Here is a 26,948-nt window from a genome sequence, read left to right as displayed (position 1 = left end):
TTACAATGATAATGTCAGATCTTAACCCACTATGCCACAAGGGAACTCCATCTTTTTTGAATAAGTGGTTTGTTTTTTTGACATTGATTTGTATGAGCCCTTTATGTATTTTGGATATTAACCTCTTATCAGACATATCATTTGCAAATATTTTTTCCCATTCACAGGTTGTCTTTTCATGTTGTTGGTGGTTTCCTTCACTGTGAAAAACTTTTGATTACTTCCCTTTGTTTATTTTTGCTTTTGTTTCCCTTACCTAAGGAAACAGATCCAAAAGAATACTGCTAAGACTTCTATCAAAGAGTGTACTGCTTGTTTTCTTCTAGGAGTTTCATGGTTTTCAGTATTACATTTAGCTCTTTAACCTATTTTGAGTTTATTTTTTCTATGATGTGAAAAAGTGTTCTAATTTCATTTTTTTAAACCTACCTGTCCAATTTTCCCAGGATCACTTGTTGAAGACCCTGTCTATTCCCCATAGCATATTTATGCCTCTTTTGATATAGGTTAATCAACCCTAAGTGTGTACATTTACTTCTGGGTTCTTGATTCTGTTCCAGTGATCCATGTGTCTGTTTTTGTGCCAGGAGCCTGTTATTTATTTTTAAACAATATAAAATATGGGGCTGGAATATCGGTGTGGAAATTTTGTTAGAGTGGCCAAGGACGGTGACTTTAGAGTGAAGACCTGAGGGAAGTGAAGGAGCTGGCCATGCAGATGTTGGCTATAGAGCCTTCCAGGCAGAATGCACAGCAGTTGCAAAGCGCCAAGGTGGGGATGTCTCTACATGTTGGAGGAACAGCCAGGAGGCCAGCAGGGCTGGAGCAGAATGAAGCCAGAGGAGAACCTTAGGAGACGAAGGTGGAGACCCAATTGGGCACATCACTTATAGATGACCTTATAAATCAATCATCCAAGAACTTCAGCAAGTGATCCAGAAGGTAGAAAGGAAACTGGTTGCAAGTGGAGTGTCCTAGAAGCCAAATAAAGAGAATAGTTTAGAATAATCCATTGTGCCAATGTGCAGATAGGTTAAAAAAGATGAGGCTGAGAACTGAAGTTGGATAGAGCACAGTTTCTCTGCTGGCCCACTGACTTATAATGAATTGTCCTATTCTGACTCCCCCCAGGTTGTAGCAGATACCAATATAAGCGCCATAGCAACTCAACTTGAAAACATGTCCACGGGCTATCACCTTGGTTCACCCACTACTGAGCACCATCCGGAGGACACAGAGTGAGTATTCTAGATGCAGAGCATCTCATACGTGTGTGGGCCAAAGTGCAGTGAGGCCTTTTCCAGATTGTAGAAAAGGTTGCTGTCTAAAGGAGAAGAATGGGAAGGTGCACCTTACCTTTTCTAGTTGCTAGAGAATCTCCAAGAAAGCACCAGCATTACCCTACTTCTTCTAATGGGGCTTTGTTCCACCCCCTGCACACACCGTTGCCACAGAGCCTGCCCGCACAGCCCCTCGTCATTGTGACCAGTGCCCGTGCCTTTTCCCCTAAGAAACCACAGATTTATGGCCCAGGTGCACCCTGCTTTATTATGCAAGGAAACAGGTTGCCTCTGTCTTCCGAGCTAAAATCTTGTTCTGAGGTTAACTCTTACTGTCGTACTTGCTGGCATTCATTCTTCATTAAAACCAGTCATTGCAGTTAAAGCTGCTCATTAAAGCAGTGTCCCTCAAACTAGAACATCCCTAAGAATGATCTAAAGAGCATATTTTAGAATGCTAATTCCTATGGCCCATTCTGAGAGGTTCTAGCAGGTGGTCTGTGGTGGGTTCTCCGGGGAAATGTTGCTGCAGACAAAGGATCCACACTTGGAGAAATGCTGCCCAGAGTTACTCCTCTTAGCTCCTCCGCTGCCTGGTCACTAAATAAATGTTTGTTGACTGATCTGAATGGTTTATTGGAAGGATCTGATGGTCACAGCCATTCCCAACTTTGTCCTGATAGTTCATCAGCTTAAATGACAGCTTTGAGTTTGTTTTTCTTGAGGATAGAATATGAAACTAAACTCATTTTACTTTTTTCTCATTATGAAAATAATGAATGCTTACTATTAAAATGTAACAAATATATGAAAGTAAGACATTTTTGAGCTTTAGTGGCCCTTTATTAAAAAAAAAAAAAAAAAAAACAGAGCCCTTAAATGAAGAATATTGTACACTTAGCATCCCTTAATGTGTCCACAGAAATAGAGATGCCCTGTGTACTTAGGCCCTTTGCTCTAATTCCACAGCTCCTGGCACATTGGGAACCACTAGAATAAAATAATTTAAAAGTCATTTATGATCCAACCACTGTTAACATTTGAAGTTTGTTTGTTTTTCCATCAGTCTTCTACGTGAAAGTAAATTAAAATTAACTGAAAGTGTGCGACAAAGGAGACAAACTCCATCGAATGGTGCCAGTGGAGGAGTAGAGCTGTGTCCCTCCCTCTTCCGGAGAAAACAGGCTCTGATTGTGAAGAGACACAATTGTGAACGTCTCTAAAGATTTGGTGGCCCCCAGGGGCTAGCTCTAGAACAGTGGCTTTGGATGCCTGGGTTCCCATTTCAATATCCTTAGAAATGGGGCCCTGTTTGACTGCAGAGACGTGAATCCAGTTCATGCCTAGCCAGTGGGGCTGTTCCTGAGCGTGCTTATAAGGCCACAGTGTGATGAGAGGTAGAGCTTATTCACGATGTCATTACCATTCAGCCTGGGGAATAATGAATCATTTCAGCAGATATTTTTTGGGTGCTTTCCTAAGGCTAGACACTGCACAAGTGCTGGATCCTAAGGATTCAAACTTAGAAACATAGTGAAGGCATTGCCCCAGTCCTCATGGATCTGCCTGAGAACTGGAAAACAAAGCCATGCATCCATGGTTCCGAAAGAGTTGGCAAGTGTTGCAATAACTGGAAAGGGGTTCTCATTGTAGCTCAGTGGGTTAAAAACCCAACATAGTGTCCGTGAGGACGTGGGTTCCATCCCTGGCCTTGCTCCGCAGGTTAAGGGTCCGGCATTGCCGCAATCTGCATCATAGTCGCAGATACTGCTCGGATCCCTCATAGGCCGGCAGCTGCAGCTCCGATTCGACCCCTAGCCCAGGAACGTCCATATGCCGCAGATGCAGCTCTAAAAAGAAAAAAAAAAAAAAAAAATTTTTAAATAAATAAATGAAATAACTGGAAGAAGCAGAAGTGGCATTTGAAACAGTTAATATATATCTGACATAGACGTTAGCAATTACTAGGGATGCCTGCTGTAAACAACCAGCAAGTTCATCAGCACTGGTATCCGTGGGAAGCAGCTCAAAATAAAGCCTAAAACAAGCTGGGCCAAACTAAGGAGGAGAAGAGGGAAGAATATTCTAGTCAGACAGAACAGCTCTTTCAAAGGTTGCTTATATCCCAGTTTTGCAAATTGCTCTGAGTACACAAATGGCTGTGTTTATATCAGATGGCTCAGCCTCTTTGGACGTGTGTGGCCCCAAAACAAGTGACACTGCCAGGATACACTCCTGCAAGTAAGAGGACAGGGTCTGGGGTGCCAGAGTTCCTTTAGGTTTTTACCCTTCGGACAACCACATCTGGGACCAAGAAATTGGCATTAGTTAAGCTTAGCTTTAACTCCTTGAGCCCACACAGGTAATTTCATTTTTACCTATGTTGTTTCTGAGAGAGATGACTTCCACACTGGACGAAGCTTTGAAAATCGAAATTGCGCATTTGAAACAGATTGTCCTCATCCGTTTTGCTTCACCATGGTTTCTCTCTTCTCTCCTGGATTTCAGTCATCATTTACACAGTCATGATCCTGAGGTTGTGCCAGGCATGATGCTTGGTGTTGGGAGTGCTCAGCGGTGGCGGGGGACGGGAGGGGGACCTGAGAGGCTGCTAGCCTGTTAGAGGAGAAAGACGGTTGAGTAATGACAGTGTGACATGACAAGTGCCGTATGGAAATCTGGACCAGGAGCAAAGGGAGCACAGAGAAGATCAGGGCTCATGCTTCCAAGAGGGTCAGAGAAGCATCACACTGGAGATCAGAGTTGGGTTTTTGAAGAGTGAGTTTCCCCTCTCGGTGGGAGTGGGGTCAGGGGCCGTGAGGATGTTCAGGTAGAAGAGGAACAGCCCTCAAAGGAGCTCTTGGGCTGGCGTCACCTATTTTGTTCAGAAGTCCACTTGAAACTGCGGTGCACACCAAGCTCAGAGGATATCCCCTGTCCAGGCTCATTTTTCAAGGGTGTGAAGACAGTTCTGTTCAGCGTTAAGCAGTTAAGTTTAAAAGTTAAGACCTCAGTGAATGGAAGAGTGCTTTGACAACGTCAGCCTCATGACTTTATTTTTAGTTAAAAAAAAACAGTGAGTTTTATGAAAGAGAAACCTCTAAAACATCGAGAATATTGGCATGATATAGGCCATTTCAAAATAAGTTTCTAGATTGCTCTCTGACAGTTTGATTTGATAAATTGACCTTCATCGTTTCGCAGTATGAAAGTCTCTCTCAAATCTGTGTTCTTCCATTAAAATGAAATTCCCTCGCAATATCGATTCTTGAATTAAACAGCATGCATTGTGTTTTCAGAACACCTCCACCTAAGATTATTACTTTGGAGAAAGGCTCTGAAGGATTGGGGTTTAGTATTGTAGGGGGTTATGGAAGTCCCCATGGAGACCTGCCAATTTATGTCAAGACTATATTTGCAAAGGTATTTTTTTCCTTTTCACTCTAATTTTTTTAATGAAACCTAGGTGAGATTTTTTTTTCAAGTGTTTTGCTTTGCTTTACTTTGGATAATACCTGAATATGTGCATGTATGCTTGTTTCATTTTCATCTTATAGGAAATTCCCGCACCACACTAGCACAAGAAGAATTCTTTTATGTAAAAATGGAGTCACAAGAAATATAATTTTCTTTGGACCCTATTACAAAAGTAGATGCTAACACTTTTTAAAGAGTGTCTTCTTTCAGCAGCCAGTATAAGGAGCATGCCACATGCTTTGGAAGCGTTCTTTAGTCTTGGAACTATTGTTCTGGGCTGGACACAGATTTGGCTTTCTCCTTTATGTTATCAAAAGGCCTTGGCATAAAGCTTTGTATAAGCCTCAAATCGGTGCAGCGTCAATGGCTGCCCATCACCAAAACCTCAGGATGCTTTAGCCGAAGGTGGTTTCTCTCTCCCAATAATCTGCCAAGTACTTGCAGGAACTGCCCAGTGAGTTAGACCAAGACAGGATAATGATATTTTTCAGGAATTAAATATTCCAGTTTATCCTACTTAATTCAGAGGTCATGGTGTGCCCCTCTATTGCTGCCCCTAGATGGCTCTTAGATAAGTTTTTCATTTCATTATTATAAGTTGGAATTTAAATTTATTATAAACTTTTGAGATCTCTGAAAATTATTTAGTATTGATATTACAACTTTATTCTTCATTGATTTTTATCACAATCTTATTAATTGATCCAGTTGACCCCTAGCGCTTTATTTTCCTAAAGTAATAAAGATCTTCAAAAGAAAAAATAAGATAGATTCTTTCTGCCTGGAAAGCTACACTGTACACTACATGCACGTTTGCTTTTCCCTGTGCAGCTCTTATCTACCTGTTACCTGGATCTGAGACCTGACGTAAGCCTTACATCATCTGGCATTTGCTTTTGGAACACATTAGGCAGCTGCAGATTTATGCACCTGTTTCCATCTTGCTAGAGTGCCTGTTAAGAAGCCATGTTATTCCCAAACACACGACTGTTGACCTGGTGACAGAGGAAAGGGGAGAGGGAAGGCAGATCAGAATATTCTGGATAACCATGCAACCCCAGTCTGAGAATTTCCAAGGTGGATAATCCACCTTCAGACCCTTCTTTCCTAAGATAACACCCTAAGTAGCTGAGATAATTCTTCTTTAGGGGCATTGTTTTGCTTTGCATGTAAAGAGCCAGCTCTGTAGTTAAGGACAGTGGAAAGCTACAGAGAGAGCCCCTACTTGTTCGCAAGTTCTGCCTGCCTTCGCCTCTGCAAAGCCACTCCAGAATGTCTGTAATCACAGCTCACTTCATAACTGTGGGTAGATCAGCTACAGTCCAGAGGGAGGACAGGTTAATTTCTAAGGCCCTTTGCCCCGGGGCCCAGAGTTATTCAGGCCACTCCTGTTCCTGTCCACACTTGCACAGAGACTATGGGATGAGCCAGGCGCTGTTTCTCAGGTCACCAGAACATGCTTTTCTGGCAGATTTTTGAAAAGAAACAAGAGTAGCAGGGACAGGAGCAGTAGGTGTAATGAATGGACTGAAGCTCACACAGAACACTCTTTTCAAAGGTCCCCACTGACCGAGTTCATTGAGGAAGCACCTGTGCAAGCAGTAACTGCGTAGTAAGGACTGAGTATCCTCGGTGTGTTTTATTAAGGAATGGACCTTTTTGGTAAAGTGAGGCACACCTGGAAATGAAAAACTCAATAGAACAAGAAAAAAGTTCTAAAGTCCTAGCTAATGGCCTACTTATTTCAGCCTCAATAAAAGAATATTCCAATCCCAATAATTATCCTGCTTATTATTCTGATAGCTTATTCTAACATGATTTCATGTGATGCCTTTTTCTCCTTTTTTTATTTGTTAGAGTGAACCAGTATATCATAATGTAAAAGGTTTCTGTAGAGAATGAATAAACCAAAACCTAGCAAAGGAATTTATGGTAATGTCTTTGTACAACAAATTTGGACACTGCAGTTCCCGTCATGGCTCAGTGGTTAACAAATCTGACTAGGAACCATGAGGTTGCAGGTTCGATCCCTGGCCTCGCTCAGTGGGTTAAGGATCCGGCGATGCTGTGAGCTGTGGTGTAGGTCGCAGACGCAGCCTGGATCCCATGTTGCTGTGGCTCTGGCTTAGGCCAGCGGCTACAGCTCCAATTAGACCCCTAGCCTGGGAACCACCACATGCCGCAGGTGTGACCCTAGAAAAAGGCAAAAAGACCAAAAAAAAAAAAAGCAAATTTGGACAGTAAGCTAAAGATTCCCCCAATAGGAATTTTGAAGATCTAAGAATTATAGCTATGTATTTTCTGTGTTTCTTTAACACTGAACCTATAGTCTTTAAAATGTTTGTCTCTGACTCGGGTTTCTGGATCTCAGATGTCCACAGGGTATGGATTATCACATGAACTTTTTGATACCCTGAGCATCTTGTAACACTTTTCTCACTCAACTGAAAAATTAACTTGGCCCATCCAGGTCTTCTTTCACCTCCAGAAGTAGGAAGTATCACAGGGACTTCAGGTGTGTAAGCTTTATAAAACTTAGTCTGGGAGTTCCCGTCTTGGCTCAGTGGTAACGACCCAACTAGTATCCATGAGGACATGGGTTCGATCCCTGGCCCTGCTCACTGGGTTAAGAATCCAACATTGCTGTGAGCTGTGGTGTAGGTCTCAGATGTAGCTCAGATCCTGTGTGGCTGTGGCTGTGGCATAGGCTGGTGGCTACAGCTCTGATTTGACCCCTAGCCTGAGAACTTCCATAAGCTGAGAATGTGGTCCTAAAAAGACCAAAAAAAAAAAAAAAAAAAAAAAAAAAAAGACTTAGTTGGATTAACAGACTGTTAGGGCCTTCCCTTTTCTTTCAAGTGTTTGGTTGGAAATCAAATCAAATCTAAATCAAAGCCAACTTTAGGTCTTAGTCCCTTCAGCAGCCAATTTTACATAAACCAACAAGAGATTGGCCTAAAGACTTCAGCAACCCTGAAAATTGAGGGAGCGGTTTTTCAGAGCCTGTGAAATCTGAAAACATGAGTTTGATCATCATTCAGGTTTCATTTTATTACATGACCACCATGTCTGAGTCAATGCTGTGTGCCCTACACTTAATCCTTAGACCAGGCTGGAAAGCCCATTGTACAGTATCAGGGAGGGCAAAGTGTCCAAGCTGGGACAGAGCAAGTGGGTAAGGCCACGTGTCCAAGCTAGATGGACGTCTGCCTGTGAGTCGTTTATTTCTTCCTTCCCTGTCTAGTCCACAAATGCCACACTGATCAAGTAGGAGAGGAGATACAGGTCAGTTATCAGGTAAGCACAGCAATACCTGAAACAGTATTCAGTCCCTAGAAGGCTGAACAACCCTCCTCTTTTGCAGTAGTGAAAATGAAAACTTGAAGAGCTTCATGTGCTTTTTCAAAAACGAATGGCTCTGGTATCTGACGTTTACGGCAGCCCTGAAATCTCAGCATGTAAAATGGATCGGAATCAAGTTAGTTTATCCATTAGAGTAACTGGTTGAATCCTGTCCTTAGTGCCGTTAACACATTTTCTTAAAAAAAAAAAGACTGGAATAAAGCTACAAATTATTTAATCTTCGTATTTTCCCCCTGGTTTTGAGTACTGTTTATTACACCTTTATACAGGAACTCCACCCTGTTCACAGTTTTGAAATTCTAGCTAATGCACCCATCAGCTCAGGACCCCCACGCTGTGGGATGCAAGCCTCTAGAGTGTTAGTGCCGCTTCGCTCTGCTTCTGCATGAGCGAGTCAGGGACCAGCTAGGTGTGGGCCTGGATTGTTTTCCCCAGTAGTTCGACATCATGTAGAGAACTCTTGGGGCACCAACTCTTCAAGGGATGCTCACAGTTACCCTGGCAGATGCAGAAAGCTTCCTATGAATCATTTTCTAGGTCTTTTCTTTCCTTACCCATCCAAAGTATTTCTTATAATATTGTGGCATTTGGGGATATTCAGCGTTAGAGTGAAAAAAAGCCCGAGTTTCTCTTGTGTTTGCCATTCTGAAGAGCCATGCCTGACTGAGTCTGTAATGAAAGCAGTCATCTAGAAACCTATGTAGATGGATCACAGATGAAGTTGAGGCTCTTGGATATGATATTGCAGAATTTTAGAGATGCTCTGCTTTTGTGTATCTTCATATAGAACAGTTTTATTGAGTTATAATTCACGTACGATGCAATTCACTCATTTAGAAGCTACAGTTATGTCTGACAGATCACTGCAGTGCTGATAGCTTCATAATGCAATGAAGCCCTGTATAATGATGGCGTTGGCAATAAAACTAATACCAGATTCAGTTCTGCCTTTGTTGTAGGTTATATATTCATGAACATGATATGGTATGACGTTCAAATTCCATTCAGTACTGAATTTTGAAATAAGGTCCTACCTGTATTAAAATATGAATGTCAGTAAATTTCTACTAGTGTGTGGTATTAACAATGCATAATTATGATTGCTATTCGACTAGTGTTCAAATAATATGTCCTACATTTCTTAGTTTCCTTAATTTAAATACATTACCTAGAAATAACTGTTTTTAAAGTTGTTCTTTTAATATGCATCCTATGATGTTAATGTTATTTGACTCTTAATTGCATCACCCCCGATTAAACGAGAATGTTTCTTGTTTGTAGGGAGCAGCTGCAGATGACGGCCGATTGAAGCGAGGTGATCAGATTTTAGCAGTTAATGGCGAGACTCTGGAAGGCGTTACTCATGAGCAAGCCGTGGCCATTCTTAAACACCAGAGAGGGACTGTAGTCTTAACTGTGCTGTCATGAGCCTCGGGTCCTGATCAGAGGTAGTTGTCGTTGTAGAATATCCATAGGAAGCCCACGATCTGAAAGAGGATGAAAAGCAGTCTCAACCAAAACCCACCTTCACTCTTACTGTCTTATCCTCGCTTCTTAGAAGAGACAGCCAAGGATTCCCATGACTCTCCCAAGTCAACAAACAGTCCAGTGTTTCCCAGCCTCTCTCACCTCTTGGTGAGGTCAATTCCTGACAGCTGAATTAGTCTTATGCATTTTGCATTTAACATCAATGTCTGTCCACGTTTGCAAGTGGTTCTGTTTACATTTGCTGAAACTAAAGTTCATAGCCTCTCATTCCTTATGTCCTTCTCTTCCCATCCTGACTCATACGGAGGCTGAGCAGCAACCAGATCTCATCCAATGAACAGAAACAAATGTTAAGCATCCTGTCATCTCACTCATGATTTACCTATGCTAATTGTCTCTTCAGATACACCAGGAAACATTAGCAGTGTAATTAACTTAGCAGTGATCCCCATGATGAAATACCAAATTCTTCCGTGGGAAATTACTACGCTCTTTTCTGTACAGCTTATCGTCACATAAGTCTCAAATTCATTTCTCTGGATAGATCTTTATAAGTTAGTCATTGGTGATTATGATGAGTCAATTTGCAGACTGTAATCTAAAAATTCTGAATGGCTTCCTAATTATTTTCTTAGCTACATAAATGCATACTATTGAGCAACTGCACCTTATTCTCAGCCGGAACAATTAGCTTCCATGTTCTGAATCCTAACAATGCTAAGTGATGCCTAAGTCTGGGAATTTCATCTGGAGTTAATGGCATCTCAGCAGGCAGGCATCATTACCACCCCTCAGGCTTCAGATGAGGAGGTGGAAACCCCAGCGTCACCCCACAGAGATCAGTGAGTTTTGCCTCACGTCAGCCGAGGTCTGGATGGCCTTGGCACTGTGCAAAGTAAAGTGACAGTTGTGAAGATCCCTCCCCTTGGCTCCCTCCCTGTCAGTCTAACAGCACAGACTGTAGGACCATAGATGGAGCAATGCATTTAGCCACAATGTGACTGAGCAAATGAACTGAGCCTTGGGAGTCAGTGGTGGCCCCTTGGCTAATAATGTTTCCTGGTCTCCAGGGAGCCTCCGATTTGCTGAAGTGTGCATGCTAAGAAAGCAACTACAGAAAATACAAGAATACCTTTCAGTTTGGTGAGCAGCCTTCTTATTCAGGTATTAGCAGGAAAAGGGGGAGATGCTTATCAGTGAATGTTCTAGGTTCCTCTATAAAAAGTGTGCCATGTAAGATGCGTACCAATAGTGTGGCATTATTTAACAAAAACACAGTGCTATAAATGAGTCACAAAAATTAGCAAAATGTAGTGGGCTCTAATTTAAAATGTGATTTGATAAGAAGTAGAGACTTTAATTGAGAGCTATCTTTCAGTCGCTGTAATCACAAAGTGCATTAACCCTTGTTGGAATATTCTGTGGCTATTCCAAAGTATAGAGTGCCTAAATTTTCTGTTGAAAATGTCTTTCATGACTGGTATCAAGTTTTCTGAAATTACACATGGCTTTTGAAATTTCTAACGTATCCCAAGATCTGCAGTGTTGTTAAAAACTGTCCTTCAATGCATGAAACCTATCAGCCTCAGAATGTTCTATGGTAATTATATCTGCAAGAACATCTCAAGCAGCCAAGAAGAAATGAAGCCCAAATAAAACTTGAAAATGCACCTTAAAAATATATATATATAATATGTTGTATATTATATATATATACACACTTTTGAAATGTGATTCTGCTTGATTTTGATGGAATGGCCATTAAATTCACATTTTGAAATAATACATCATTGCTGTTTCTTTTTTGCTGCACTGTGCAGTGGCTTGATGTGGGCTCTCAGTTCCCAGACCAGGGACTGAACCCGGGCCACAGTGTGAAAGCCCCTAATCCTAACCACTAGACCACCAGGGAACTCCCCTTGTTGTATTTCTTTACACAGTATCCTCTTAGGACATGCTACGAAAAGTCTATTGATAAAGGAATTGTGATACTTTATACTCCTTGCAGCAGTAAATTGATAGAACTAGTGCTTCTCATAACTGATTCTTTCTTGCATGACTAATAAATGTTTTCCCCAAAACATTTGTTTTTGCATCAGAACTTACCAACAAACTAAGAGGATGTGAAGATGAGAATTTGTGAAAGGAGTAGTTATCTCATAGCCACATATATTGTTATAACCTCATCATTTGGGCCATTTAATTATAGTAATGATATTACAAATAAGAGTTAGCATGAGAGGAAATTAAGACAGAAAAGATAAAAATGCTGAATGTTTGGAGTTCCCATCATGGCTCAGCAATTAACGAACCCAGCTAGTATCCATGAGGATACAGGTTCGATCCCTGGCCTTGCTCAGTGGGTTAAGGATCCTGCATTGCTGTGGCTGTGGTGTAGGCCAGCGACTGCAGCTCTGATTCTTCCCCCTAGCCTGGGAACCTCCATATGCTGCGGGTACAACTCTAAAAAGACGAAACAAACAAAACAAAATGATGAATGTCTGTATGTATAAAATGTTTCTAAAGATTCTAAATAAATATTGTTGCCAGGGAGCAAATGGAGTTTTATTTTATACGAAAATGCTAATTTCTGCATCTGGTTTTTTTTTTTTGTTTGTTTTTTGTTTTTTGTTTTTTTGGTCTTTTCTAGGGCTGCTCCCTCAGCACATGAAGGTTCCCAGGCTAGGGGTCTAATCAGAGCTGTTGCCGCTGGCCTACGCCACAGCCACAGCAACGCAGGATCCGAGCTACATCTGCAACCTACACCACAGCTCACAGCAACACCAGATCCTTACCCCACTGAGCAAGGCCAGGGATCAAACCCACAACCTCATAGTTCCTAGTCGGATTCGTTAACCACTGCACCACGACAGGAACCCCTGCATCTGATTTTCTTTCTTCAGCTATTATGTTCCCAAATAGAAAGAAAAAAAAAAAATTCAACTTTTCACAAAGTTTTCCAATCCCCTTAACAATCTGGGGCCCATTAATAACTATCTTGTATTAATTGCCAGCTGTGTTGTCAGGCATTAGAAGAGATGCTTTACAAAGGAGCCAGTATAGCAGTCCAGAAGGTGAGTTTTCTGGGATATAAAGAACAGACTTGTGGTTGCCAACCATAGGGGGAGGGAGTGGATGGCCTAAGAGTTGGGATTAATAGATGCAAACTATTGCATTTAGAATTATCCACAAAGTCCTACTGTTTAGCACAGGGAACTCTACCCAGTCTCCTGGAATATATAACTGAGTCATTTTGCTGTATAGCAGAAATTGGCACAACATTGTAAATCATCTGAATTTTAAAAATAAACGAGTTCCTACTGTGATGCAGCAGATTAAGATCTGGCATCGTCTCAGTGGTGGTACGGGTCGATCCCTGGCCCAGCACAGTGGGTTAAGCTGTGGCTCTATCACAATCCCAGGTCCAGGAACTTCCGTATGCTGCAGATGTGGCCAAATAAAAATTTTTTAAAAATCTATCATTAGATTCAACGGGGAAAAAAAGGTGTATGTGGGGGAGATGAGTCTTGGCATGACACTGCTGGAGTTTGAATCCTGAGTTATTAGCCATGTGACCTTATCCAAATTATTTAGTTTCTTTGGCTAGAAGGGGGGAAGGGGTTTTAAGCACTATAGTGAATAAAATCTAAGTAGAACCCTTAGTCTAGTACCTGGCTCATAGTAAGTACTACGTAAATATTAACAATAAACCTTTTATCCCATTTAGACACTGGAGATTAGTGGTGTAAATCAGTAATGACCTTTAAAAAAACTATTTTTGAGGGTGGCTTAGCTCTGAATGGTTGCCCCAAATCAGATAACGAAGTGTGTATCTGATTATGATGGCATGAGCTTGAGTAACTAGAGATTGTGTTTTCAAGAAGCTGCCACAAAGCTGAAATCAAGGCTTCAGCCGTCAGCTGTGCTGCTGGGATGGGAGTAGTACCAGCTCATATGCCTGCCCCTGCCACCCACGTCCAGAACTATCACCCCTTGGCAAGGAATTTTAACCTGGTATGTACCTTAGTTCCATGAATTTGGAATTGTAAACTGTATTTTATCAACTCAGCGACACTGCCTTTCTTCCCTTCTTCACACTTACCCACTGTCAGCGAAGTCAGCCTCCTCCCACCAGATGATAAGCTTTGCAAACAAGGACTAGGTCATATTGATCTTCATGTTAATTCCATCCAGCGTCCTTTTCAAATTCTGTATGTCCCATCTTTAGATGGGTTTTTTGTTTGTTTTTTGTTTTTTTGTCTTTTTGCCATTTCTTGGGCCACTCCCGAGGCATATGGAGGTTACCAGGCTAGGGGTCTAATCGGAGCTGTAGCCACCGGCCTACACCAGAGCCACAGCAACTCGGGATCCAAGCTGCGTCTGCAACCTACACCACAGCTCACAGCAACGCCGGATCCTTAACCCACTGAGCAAGGCCAGGGACCGAACCCGCAACCTCATGGTTCCTAGTGGGATTCTTTAGCCACTGCACCACGACGGGAACTCTGTAGATGTTTTTTTATTTGTTTTTTTTTTTTTTAATATCTTCCATTTCCCTCCTCATGTTCATGTTTCCCTTTGCATCAGAAGTCAGCAAATTTTTGATGTGAAGAACCAAATAATATTTTAAGTTTTTCAGGCCTTTGCAACCTTCGTCATAACTATTCAACTTTACCATGGAAGTATCAATAGATAATACATAAATGAACAAGCTGGCTGTGTTCTAATAAAGCTTTACTTACAAACACAGGCAGTGGGCCACATTTGCCCCACAGGCTGTACTTTACCCATGCATATACTTGAATGTATTTTAAGGTTTATGGTAGCTAAGATCCTTATCCAGAATTAGTATTCCGTCTTTGATATTCCTGAGAGGCTTTCTATTGATTGAAATATCTTTCCTGACTATGGATAGGTCTAATTTTTTTTTCTTTGAATGTCTGATAATTTTTTGTTGGATGCCAGACATTGTAAAATTTACATTATCAGAGGAGTTCCTGCTGTGGCACAGTGAACTAAGGTCTAGTGTTGTCTCTGTGGTGGCATGAGTTCAATCCCCAGCCTAGTGCATTGGGTTAAAGATCTGGCCTGCCACAGTGGCAAGGATTTGATCCCTGCCCTGGGAACTTTCATATGCCACAGCGGGGCCAAAAATAAAAAAGAAAATGTACATTGTTGGGTGATGGGTACCACTGCATTCCTTTAAGTAGCAGTAGACTGTTCTGGCATGCAGTTATGTTAACTTGTGATCAGTTTGATCCATTTGTAAAAAAATATTTTTTAGCCATGGAATGCAGTGACTTGATACGGGATCTCAGTTCCCAGACCAGGGGTGGAACCTGGGCCACAGTGGTAAAAAATGCCAAGTCCTAACCTAACCTAACTATACCACAAGGGAACTCCCAGTTGGAACCTTTCAATTCTTGATTTTAGGCTTTCTCAGGGTGGGTCTAATGCAGCCATTAGGGCTAACTTTGTCTCACTATTAAGTCATTATTCTGAAATTTCTACCCAATGCTTTGTGTTATGAGGTCTTTCTACTCTGACAGGTGGAAACTATCCATAGTCTGCACTCCAGATGGTTCTTCCCTGGCCTTGAGGAGTTCCCTCTTGTGCATGTGCAGATTGATATTCCTAACAAGACTTAAGCCGTGGCCTCCCTCAACTTTGATCTTGCTTTCCGCTGCTCATGGAGTCCATTTGGTTCCCTTTTGCTGACTTGGGGCCTGGGCACTGCTTCCAGGCAGTAAACTGGGGCACTTGTAGACCATCCCTTGTTTCCCCTCTTTGGGGCATTAAAATTCTGTGCTGCCTGTTGTCCGGTGTCTGAAAATGGTTGTTTAATATATTATACCCACTTTTCTAATTGTTCACTAGAAATTCCCATAGCATAGGTGGGTAATTCCCATAGCATTTCATTCATGGACAGAAGCAAAAGTCCTTTATCCTTGATCTAATCAAAAGGATTTGAGATGCTAATGAGCATTTTTCACAGTATGATGATTCGATTTTCTGTAAGCATTTTCTGCTCAAAGAAGCACTCTCCCAGGATACCCCTTGGTTTCTCCCAGTCTCTGGAATTGACAGTCCATTTGACTCAGTCCTTGGGCTCCTTCTCCCACCCCTGGCCATTGCCACACCTGCCCAGGTGACCTGGAGGGAGCATCATCTTCAGGACACACTTTATCAGGATCAGAACTACCACCACCTCATCTTGAAAGATGGAGCCACATCTCCTTTACTTAAGTGTTGGTTTTCAAACCTTGTGTCCCCAATTCCCTTCCCCAATTTTATATTTTATTTATACCTCTATTTTTCTATTAAAGGTGATCAGAATAGTGAGACTTTTTTGAGCACACAGTTTTCAATTTAGGTAATAACTCCAATTTTATGTCAGCCTAGTACAAACGGTAAGTTTTCAATAGCTTGACAAACTTCAGATTCTCTGTATTTAAGTAAAGATGAAAAAGAAATTTCACTGTCTGCATAAAACCAAGATAAAATTTGGAAGAGAAGTGTGTGTGCATGTGTGTTTAAAAGTCTCTAATCTCCACCCATTCTGAGCAGCACTCCATTTCCTGTCACTTTAAGGAGGAAGAAGCTGCTTTGGCCATGGGTCCCTGAGATGTTGCTATCAAGTATCAGGACCTGTGCTGGGCAAAGCTATACAGGAGCAAAAAAAATTCTGATCCTCCTTCTATAATCAGATTTTAGAAATCCTGGCCACCTCAGAATTGGAATCTGTTGGGAGTTCCCATTGTGGTTCAGCAGTAACGAACCAGGCTAGTATCCATGAGGATGCGGGTTCAATCCCTGGCCTCGCTCAGTGGGTTAAGGATCCGACATTGCTATGGGCTATGATATAAGGTAGCATACATGGCTCAGATCCCCTGTGGCTGTGGCGTAGGCCAGCAGCTACAGCTCCAATTGGACCCCTAGCCTGGGAACGTCCATATGCCGCAGGTGCAGCCATTAAAAAAAAAAAAAAAAATCAGCGTCTGTCCTGCTCACACCTGCTTGCCACTCCCATTTCACAGGTGGGGACAACATGCCAGAGGAAGTAAGGGGCTTGCCCATTCACTCAGCTAATTCGCAGGCGGAAAAGTCTTCAATAAACCTCGGTGGGAATTCATCAATTTAGAAAGCTATTGCAGAGCATCCACACATGGCTTGTAAATTAGCCCAACACTTTTAAAGCATATGTCAGTTCTCCCTAACTTAGTTCCCCCACACAAGGTTCTTACAAGACAAAAATAAAGCCTAGGAAGGAAGGGAAAAGAGAGGTAGCTTTTGGATATTGACAAAGAAACCCAGGCTGCCGACTCCACATTCAGCTCTACATTCTGGGAGAAATGCTTATGGCAGGGTGGAATTCTTCTCAAGACAGCCATGGCTGATGACAGGTACAATGTCGCCTGCCCCTCCTGCCTAATATCTTGTCTGTATATGTGCCCAGCTTTCCCCTCCTGGGAGAGCAGAAGAAATGGTGATGGAACCAGGGATACCAGCCACTCAACTCCAGAAACTTATTTTCCTGCGAACTTCAAGAGAGGTGTTTGAAAACAGGTTCCAAGTGGCCCCCATCCCGCTGAGGGATGGGATTTATTGTTTTTAAAGGTTGGGAGCAGAAATTACCTGCCTGACATAGTATTGGTCAGGGTCCTCCAGAGAAACAGAACCAATGGGGGGGGTGGTGTGTGTATGAGAGAGAGAGAAGAGAGATTTATTACCTGGAACTGGCTCATGCAGTTACGGAAGCTGGCAAGTCCAAAATTGGCAGTTTCACAAACTCCAGAGAGTTGATGCAGATGAGTTCTAAAGGCTGCAGGAGAGTTCCCTCCTGCTCAGGGAGGCCAGTCTTTTTGTTCTATTCAGGACTTCAACTGCTGAAGTCCATACCCATGTCATGTGAGGCAATCTGCCAATTCAGAGTCTACTGATTTTTTTTTAATGAGTTTTTTTGTTTTGTTTTGTTTTTTGTTTTTTGGTTTTTTTAGGGCCACACTCGAGGCATATGGAAGTTCCTAGGCTAGGGGTCGAATCAGAGCTACAGCTGCTGGCCTACACCACAGCCACAGCAATGCGGGATCCAAGCCGAGTCTGCAACCTACACCACAGCTCATGGCAACACTGGATCCTTAATCCACTGAGCGAGGCCAGGGATTGAACCCTAAACCTCATGGTTCCTAGTCTGATTCGTTTCCGCTGTACCACAACGGAAACTCCCAGAGTCTACTGATTTATTTATTTATTTATTAGATTATAAGATTACATGTTTTTTGTTTTGTCTTTTCTAGGGCCGCACCTGAGGCATATGGAAGTTTCCAGGCTAGGGGTCTAATCGGAGCTGTTGCCGCTGGCCTATGCCACAGCCACTGCAACGCGGGATCCGAGCCGCATCTGTGACCTACACCACAGCTCACGGTAACGCCAGATCCTTAACCCACTGAGCAAGGCCAGGGATCGAACCGGCAACCTCATGATTCCTAGTCAGATTCATTAACCACTGAGCCACAACGGGAACTCCTGCATTTCTTTTTTTTTAACACATACACAACCGATTGGTTAGATTGAGTGTACTGATTTAAATGTTCATCTCATCCAAAACACCCTCAGAGTTGACACTTCACATCAGCTATCACAGACCCGATGGGACTTTGAACTGCAACTCCTCTAGAGGCAGCCTTGCCGTTAAGGTAAGCCTGGGCATGATCTCTATCCTCGTTCTCAACTGGTCTCCTGTCCCCCTCTGGTGTCCACAGCCCCGATGCTGTCACCATCACCACAATCACCTCCCCGGGCCCCTCGCAGATAGCTGAGATCTTGCCCCTGCCATCCCAGCACCAGGGAGCCCTAGGTATTTATACCTAATTAGGGGGCTTCTCAGTGCATTCAGGGTAAAGTCCAAACTCAGCAGGTTATGGAGGCACTTCATGATTCAGCCTCCATCTCAACCTCCAGCAATAGGATTAACACTGGTGTCACCAGGTACCTCCCGGAATAAGCTTGCCAAGCTCTCTTTCCCTTAGGTCTTCGCACACCTTTTTCATTAGCAGAGAGAGCACGGCGCTCAAGGTTTAAACCACTGACGGGCAGCAGCAGCAGCTGGGAGAGATGCAAATGTGTGCTCTGCCCTGGACCAACTGAGTCAGAATCTCTGGGGTGGGGACCAGCAATCTGTGTTTTCATTTGTTTTTGCTTCTTAGGGCCGCACCTGTGGTACATGGACCTTCCCAGGCAAGAGGTCAAATCGAAGCTGCAGCTGCCAGCCTACACCACAGCCACAGCAACGCCGGATCTGCACCACATCTGCAGTCTACACCACAGCTCTGGCAACACCAGATCCTTAACCCATTGATCGAGGCCGGGGAGCGAACCTGCATCCTCATGGATACTAGTTGGGTTCTTAACCCCTTGAGCCACAGTGGGAACTCCCCCAGCAACCTGTGTTTTAACTGACTCTCCAGTTGCCTCTGATACATACAGAGGTTGGAAAACCACTAGGGTGGACCACTCTCTTCCTTTTTCCTTCTGGCCAGTGGTCAGTTACAGCTGCCAAGTTCTTTTTGGTAAATACCTATGGACCCCTAGTGTTAGAGGCAGACAGGAAGGCAGGCCTCCTTCCTCACTGCCTTGCTCTCTCTCACACTGAAAGCCCGCCCGCCTGAGTTGGGCAACTGTACAACCATTCGTCAGCAGGCACCACAACATACAGCCCACCTGTCTAGAAAGTCTCTTGAGCTGTCCTTTCTTTTTAGGCCAGTGGTTCTCACCTTTGGCCGTACATTAAAATCATCTGGGTATTTTAAGTGCCCAAGGGCCGGCTACACCCCAGGTCAATATTGTAAATAGGAACTGCTGGGGGGGGGGTCCAAGTATTTTTTTTAAGGATCCCCCGGGGATTCTAATGTTCAGATGCAGTTAAGTACAATTGTTTTAGGTCCTCCCACAAACACCTGGCTTGAAAAGTTTCAGTCCCAGGCAATCGCAACAACATTCAGACGTTCTGACCCATCAGATAAACCCTTCTTGAGGAGGGGGTGGAGATGGGACAGGCTGAACTGAGAGTTCTCAACCCAGAAGGCCCCTTGAAGGTTCTGGCTTTAGATCACCAGTTCCTACTCAAGCAAGAGCGGGGGCAGTGCCGCTTCCATCCTCTTACCAACAGCAGATCGTGTACACATTCACTTCGCCTGATAATTACCCTTAAGGAGTTCCTGTTGTGGGTCAGCAGGTTAAGGACCTGATGTTGTCTCCATGAGGATGTGGGTTTGATCCCTGGCCTCAATCAGTGGGTTAAGGATCCGGCATTGCAGCAAGCTGCATTGTAGTTCACAGATACAGCTTGGATCTGGTGCTGTGGTGGTTGTGGTGTAGGCCAGCAGCTCCAATTGGACCCCTGGCCTGAGAACTTATATATGCTGCAAGTACAGCCTTTAAATAAAAGGAAAAGAAAAAAAAAAAAAGCCACAGGTGCGGCCCTAAAAAAAAAGACAACAACAACAACAACAACAACAAAAAAAAAAAGACAAAAAAGAAAGAAATTACCCTTAAGGTAATTAATGAACCTTTTAATTTTTGATGTTGATGTGTGGAGCCATCCCAGGAGTATAATATCTTTCCATCGCTATTGAAGACATTCTAGAAGCATGTGGAGTTAGATGCTAATTATCCACTTTTTGGACATAAGATTCCTATTTGGAGTACAACCTCAGTGTTAATTCACCATCCTGGGGTGTAGGGTAAAGCTAGTTTAAGTGCACATCACACAGAGTCTCTTTTGAAAAAGTCACTTCCTCCAGGAAGACTTCCCTGACTTCACATATCTTGTTAAGTCTCTCTCCTCTTTTTGGGGTCAACTGTGGAGCTTCCCTATGCTATCAACTATAAGAAAGTTGGCAACTGTTAAACTCTCTCTCTTATTCATACCAAATTCTGAACACCTTAAGGACAAAAACAGTTTCCCACTTGTACCCCCAGCACCTAGCATATTTCCTGGCACAAACTAAATGTTCAAATATTTGTTGAATTGAAACATGTGGCCAGGCACTGTACCAGATACAATTTTTTAAATCTCTCTGTGCTTTACTTTGAAATGTATCTTTTAAAAGAAAGTCTTCATGGATGAATAGATGGATGGATACATGGATAGCTGTGTGATAATACAAGCCTAGTAAAATGTTAATGACAGTCTTGGTGGTGGATGTTCTCTGAAATTTTTCAGCTTTGCTGAATGTTTGAAATTTTGCATAAGAGAATATTGGGGGGAGACCCAATGCATCTTCACAATCCTTAAGGATAGATTTTATTGTCCTCACCGTTTACAAAAGGTGGAAACTAATAATCAAATAAATTAGAAACCTGCTCAAGGTCACACAAAGAAGGAAGTGGGATCACACCTACTCTGCCAAACCATTTCCCCCTCTGCTCTGAGACAAACTCCTTTTCTGTTTGTCAGACAGAATGCGGTCACCAGGTCCAGATAGCCCAGTTGTGACCCATGAATTAAACGGAAACGTTTTGTTTCCAGGATTGGGAAGGCTACAATGCTTGCTTCTGACCAACGCAGAGGGTAGAGGTGGGGTTTCCTGTTTCCCTAGGGAGCTGGAGGACTCCCCTCACCCCCACCCCAACACACGCTCCTTCCCGGAAGTGGCCTGACTGCTCAGTAGGCAATGTCCTTGTTTCACAGAGCCATTCTGTATTAACATTAGACAAAGATGCCTCAATTAAATGTGGCTTAAAAATCAAAGCAGAGGATCAAGGACTCGTCTGAAACACCACTGGGACTCTCCCAAAGCTTCGGAGTTTTATGTCCATAACTGAAATATAATTACTCTGTTCAAACCTTTCCTTAAAACACTGGTTTTCTAGAGACATGGGAGGATTTTAACCAGGGAAGTTTGCCAGGCATTTGGTTTGCCGAACGCAGTGAGGTCAGGACATGTGCTTCACTGGCAGGTTGATACTCTTTCACTTGCAAAGGCTAGAAATGAAAGCCTGGCTCAGGGCCACTTGCACCCAAACTTGCTCACTTTAGACCCCAAGTGCGTCCCTCCCGGCGGCAACCTGCGAAACCACAGACAGCCGCGCGGGGGCGCACGAGAGATGCTGCGAGTCCTCGGAGTCTGCAATCAGCAGCTGCACCAGATTGGGGGGAAAAACATGTACCATTTAGCTGAGTCTTCAGTAACTAGAAGAGGAAGTGAAGGATGGAGAAGGGCAGAGATTTGGAAAGTTGGCCCTCCCAGCCGGCCACGTTATTAAGAGTAAAGGAGCGTGGACATCACATCTCGTAGTTGTTAGTGGTTTGGTCCTATGACCAGGTTTGATTGCATTATAAGCTCCACGTTTCCATTAACTGAATTGTCTGGCTCTTGACAGTGAGCAAATAAGTTAGAGATGTTAGGATTTCAGGGCTAGGGCAAGAATTTCAGTCCTTAAGATCCCTTCCCCCACCACCACCTCTCGGGGCCCCCTCCACCCCTCGACCCCCCCCCACCTCTCGCCCCGGCGCCCATCGTCCTGCTCCCTTTCAGAACCTGAGCTCTGGCACAGTCCTATTGCTGGAATTTATCATTTTATTGTGCATTTTAAAATTGCTTTTGTTAGATACACTTAGAAAGTGCTAAAAGATTTAACAGTCATTAAAATCGATTTTAAAACAACGAGGTACAGTAAGACCTTTTCAGTTACTATTCATGTAACATTTATTAAGAGCTGACTGTGTGTTAGGTTCCAGAGATACAGAAGCTAATAAGACATATTCCCTGTCCTTGACCGCCTTGGTCTAAAGGGGAGGCAGGTAAGGAAATGGTACTGCCGTAGTGGGAGGTTGATATTAGGGCCAAGGGAGGTCATGCTGTGATGGGGGCGAGTAGAGGGTGCTATGGAAACTGCCTTCAGAGGCTTTGGGAGCAGTCACAGGTGGCTAGGTGGCTAGGTGAAGGGGTGACAAGGAGTCCAGGGAGAACAGCAGCATTTTCAAAGTGAAAATCAACAATGGTGAGTTCAGCAAACTACCAAGGGTCAAGTGTGACTGGAACATGAGATTTGAGAAGTGGGATCAGAGGTAACTGGGCAGACAGACAGGATCCAAGTCAGGAAGGAGCCTCTGGGCCACTTCCCAGCCTAGACTTTATCTTTTCAGCATCCTGGAGTCACTGAGAACATTTAATCTGGGAAGTTTTGTGGTCAGATTTGCCCTTTAAAGAAATCACTCTAATAGTGGAGTAAGAACAAGAGTTGTATGTCTGAAAAAAATCTCAAATATCTGCCCTGATGTCCAAAATACTCCAGCATTCCCCTCCCCTTTGAAATTGATTTGGGGAAAAAATGGGGGGTGAGTAATAAACTTTCTAATTGTGAGTGGAAAGGGCTGGTTGAGAGCTCATCAAGGAATAAGTCTGAAAACACAATAGCCCTCTCAGAAAAGGGATGTGTCCATGAACCATCAGATAAGATCCCTGACCTCTCAGAGGGTCGAGTCACTGCACAAAAGGAAGGAAAGATGGCTGGGTGAGGTTCGAGGAGTCTGGTGCAAGTGCTCATTCGTCCCACTTCTCAAGACCCTAGGTCACAGTGCTTATTGTCCTGGGGTTATTAGGATTGTTTATAGAGATAGAAGAGGAGGTGAGTGTGAATTATGCTGAAAAGGGAATGTGATTGAACTAGCTTAAGTTAGTTGAACTCTGGTAGAAGATCACTTCTGGGAGCTGGCTTTTTAAAAGATCTTCTGTGATGCCTCCAAAACCTGTTCGCCCCCGTCTTCTCCATCTCAATCAACACCTTCACCTCCATCTAGCTGGCCAAGTCAAAACCCTAGAGGTCACCCTCACGTCTTAGCCACCCCAGAACTGCTGGGTCTGCTCCAAATGCGTGTCTGTAGAAGGTCCACTTGGCTCCATCTCCAGAGGCACCAGCCTGGTCCCGACCTCCATCGTTTCTGCCTGGAACAGCTTCTGACTGCTCTCTCAGTTTTCAGCCTCTCAGCCTTCAGTTCATACTCTATAGAACCGAATGATCTTCTCGAAATGTTAATAGGACCTTGTAACCCCTTCTCCACTCCTGCTTCAAACCCTTCATTGACCTCAGGATAAATTCATTTCCTGTTTGACATGACCGAGAATAATCTCTTCTTAACAGCATCTCCTGTGCTGTTGCAACCTCTTTCAGTTCCTTTTGTCCTGAGCTTCTGACCCCAGGGCCTGCACTCAAGTTCTTTCTCCCACTTTCGAGCCTAGTCAACGCTTCCTCTTCCCCCAATTCCAGATTTGGTGTCTCTTCGGAGAGGTCATTCATGATGCCACCATAACCTAATACCCCCTCCTCATCCTGTTGTTATTTTTATATTAGTACTTGTTTCTTTGCTTCTGTGACATTTATAATAGTATGCAATTGTGTATTTATTTGGGTTTTTTGTTTACTCTGTGGCTCCCCTGCTTGATTGCAAGTGTAAAACAAAGAATGTTGCCCATTCTCCAGTTCTGTAAGGATCAAGTCATTAGCCACAGCAGTTGCTGACTGACAGTGTGCCCTGGAAACAGTTCCAGCCAAAGAACAGGATGAGGCACTCTGCTTTGAAAACAAGCCCTTAGAAAGTTAGATGTACCTTGGGAAAATTTTTAATGAAACTTTTATGGATTCTTGCATCTTCCCATACATAGGAAAATCACTAAAATCATTAACTGAGGTATCCGCCCTCATGGTTGGCAGTAACCTTATATCAAGATTTAGGAGAGTTCCCGTCGTGGCTCAGCGGTTAACGAATCCGCTGAGGAATTCGTTAACGAATTCCGCTGAGGAAACATGAGGTTGTGGTTAGGAAACATGAGGTTGCGGGTTCGATCCCTGACCTTGCTCAGTGGGTTAAGGATCTGGCATTGCCATGAGCTGTGGTGTAGGTCGCAGATGCTGCTCGGATCCTGCGTTGCTGTGGCTCTGGTGTAGGCTGGCAGCTGCAGCTCCGATTCGACCCCTAGCCTGGGAACCTCCATATGCTGAGAGAGCAGCCCTAGAAAAGGCAAAAAGACAAAAAAAAAAAAAAAAAAGATTTGGGCTTGTCTGCACGTACTCCCAAGCCAAAATCATATTTATACTGGCCCCTCCCTGCTCCCCTTTGGAGCAGTTCCTCAGAGCTGTCTGTGGGGCTCTTTCCCAGGCTATAGTCCTCAGTAAGTTCCCCGAATAAACTGAAACTCACACTCTTATGTTGTGTGTGTTGCTTTAAGTTGGCCCAAGCTTCATGAAGACAGGGACCATGACTATCTCACCACGGTGTATCCATCCAGCTCTGCACATTGCTCGCCATGTAGTAGTTGCTCAATTAACATTCACTGAAGTAGTGATTTTGTAAATCTTCTTGACCCTCCACAGTTAGAATCCTTCCGTTTGGTATTACACAGAGATACTATTGTTTAGCAGTTATGTGCATGGACTCTGGAGCAGGAACACCCAGGTTCAAATTCTGGCTCTTAGAACTTTGGGCAAGTTAGTCTGCCTTAATATCCTCATCTGGAAATGGGGAAGATGGTGATAAGAATACGACTTACTGGAGTTCCCGTCGTGGCCCAGTGGTTAACAAATCTGACTAGGAACCATGAGGTTGCGGGTTCGATCCCTGGCCTTGCTCAGTGGGTTACAACTCCGATTCGACCCCTATCCTGGGAACCTCCATGTGCCATGGGAGCGGCCCTAGAAAAGGCAAAAAGACAAAAAATAAAAGATAAGACTTACTTCATAGGATAACATAACATAGGGCAATTGAACAAATTATCGTAGATGTAAAAACAGCAGTGCTTGGCACATAGTAAAATTAGCTATTTTTCTAATAGCTAATTTTAAAAACCATCAAAATTTAAGATTTTTTTACTTGAAGAAAAGTAGAATGGAAAACAAAGAGCAGAAGTAAGAAAGTCTACGTGCAGAGGAATTATTTCTTAGGATGCAAAATTCCATCAAACATTATCTCCATAATCTTTTTTTGGGGGGGTGGGGGTCTTTTTAGGGCCATACCCATGGCACATGGAGGTTCCCAGGCTAGGGGTCGAATTGGAGCTACAGCTGCCAGTTTACGCCACAGCAACGCTGGCAACCGCGTCTGCGACCTAAACCACAGCTCATGGCAATGCTGGATTCTTAACCCACTAAGGATTAAGGAAGGAACTTTCATCTTCATGGATACTGGCCAGGTTCATTACTGCTGAGCCACAACGGGAACTCTTAGTCTCCATAATTCTAACTAGAGACTGTTACGTTTGTAGAGAAGTTATAGATTCCTTTAATCTATGCAATTCCGTGTTTTGGACATCCTGGCTAATGTAGTAAATCAGGAAATAATGAGCTGGCAATATTATTAAGAATTAATAAGGGGTTCAGGTTGTGGTTCAGTTGTAACAAATCTGACTAGTATCCATCAGGTTGCAGGTTTGATCCCTGGCATCGCTCAGTGGGTTAAGGATCCAGCATTGCCATGAGCTGTGGTGTAGGTCGCAGATGCAGCTCAGATCCCATGTTGCTGTGGCTGTGGTGTAGGCTGGTGGCTGCAGCTAGGATTTGACCCCTAGCCTGGAACCTCCATATGCCAAGAGTGTGGCCCTAAAAAGCAAAAAAAAAAGAGAGTAAGTTACCACGATCATTCCTAGTATACGCCGTGGAAATGATCAAAGTTGCACAAAGATTAATGTAACTAGATGGTCACACCAATACCGTACTAGATTTATAATAGTGAAAACAGCCTAAAGGTCTTCGTAATCCACATGGGAACAGGTAAACGCGACATGGCACAGAGCCACCCAGTGGAAAATGACGCGCCTAGTTCAAAGCACATTTTCAAAGTAATTTCTGTACTGGGGATACAAAATTAAAAGGCACAAAAGCAAGATTATAAAATGTTGCTTTTATCTGGGATATGTCATTTTAATTTTTAATCTCTAAAATTTCTGGACTTTCCAAACGTTTATACTTGAATGAAAAAGTGGTTTCTTTTTTAATCATAGAATGATTTTAGAAACTCATTATTTGTTTTATATTTTGGCATTCATCCCATCATTGTTACTGTTTCTCAAGAAACAGTATAGTCCATGAACAGTTTTCAGAAGGATTTTGGCGCAGACGGGTGGACACTTAGGGATCAGAATCTGCCCTTTCACCAAGCTCCTTGGGTAAATCTTCATTGAATACATGCTGAAGTTCCAAAATTTTGTTTTAACAACTAGGAAAGAAGAGAAAAACCTGTGTTTACTATTAGAGAAGTATAGATGGAGTGTAACCTTTAAAAATTGTGAACCACTATGATGTAACTTATACAATACTGTACAGCAGCTATGCTTCATTTAAAAA

The 26,948-nt window shown here is 43.2% G+C and overlaps 1 protein-coding gene and 1 long non-coding RNA gene across 7 annotated transcripts in view; both read left to right on the top strand.

Annotated features, from left to right (window-relative positions):
* The window catches only part of PATJ (PATJ crumbs cell polarity complex component), a 356,992-nt gene extending 345,599 nt beyond the window's left edge, over nucleotides 1–11,393 (top strand). For 2 of the 5 annotated variants that reach the window (XM_021096558.2, XM_021096557.2), the window contains 3 exons: nucleotides 1,132–1,238; nucleotides 4,580–4,703; nucleotides 9,402–11,393. In XM_021096558.2, the coding sequence (XP_020952217.2) occupies nucleotides 1,132–1,238; nucleotides 4,580–4,703; nucleotides 9,402–9,548 (378 nt within the window). In that variant the 3' untranslated portion in view covers nucleotides 9,549–11,393. The remainder of the gene's footprint in view (nucleotides 1–1,131; nucleotides 1,239–4,579; nucleotides 4,704–9,401) is intronic. The other 3 variants (XM_021096561.2, XM_021096560.2, XM_084964860.1) reach the window with 2 other exon arrangements.
* Nucleotides 11,394–12,622: 1,229 nt separating this feature from the next.
* LOC146402917 (uncharacterized) lies at nucleotides 12,623–20,074 on the top strand. Of its 2 annotated transcripts, none has more exons than XR_014808126.1 (3): nucleotides 12,623–12,682; nucleotides 13,490–13,622; nucleotides 18,225–20,074. It is a non-coding gene; the product is annotated as an uncharacterized LOC146402917 (long non-coding RNA). The 2 variants fall into 2 exon arrangements; XR_014808125.1 differs by lacking the exon at nucleotides 18,225–20,074 and adding an exon at nucleotides 15,158–15,426.
* The last annotated feature ends 6,874 nt before the right edge of the window (nucleotides 20,075–26,948 follow it).

This window comes from Sus scrofa, chromosome 6 (assembly GCF_054392235.1).
Source record: "Sus scrofa isolate SSC_HxYL_T2T_F1_AM1 chromosome 6, Sscrofa_HxYL_maternal_Yorkshire_Landrace_v2.0, whole genome shotgun sequence".
Classification (NCBI taxonomy): domain Eukaryota; kingdom Metazoa; phylum Chordata; class Mammalia; order Artiodactyla; family Suidae; genus Sus; species Sus scrofa.
Note: the sequence above shows the minus strand (reverse complement) of the source record. Positions and strands in the feature narration are given on the sequence as shown.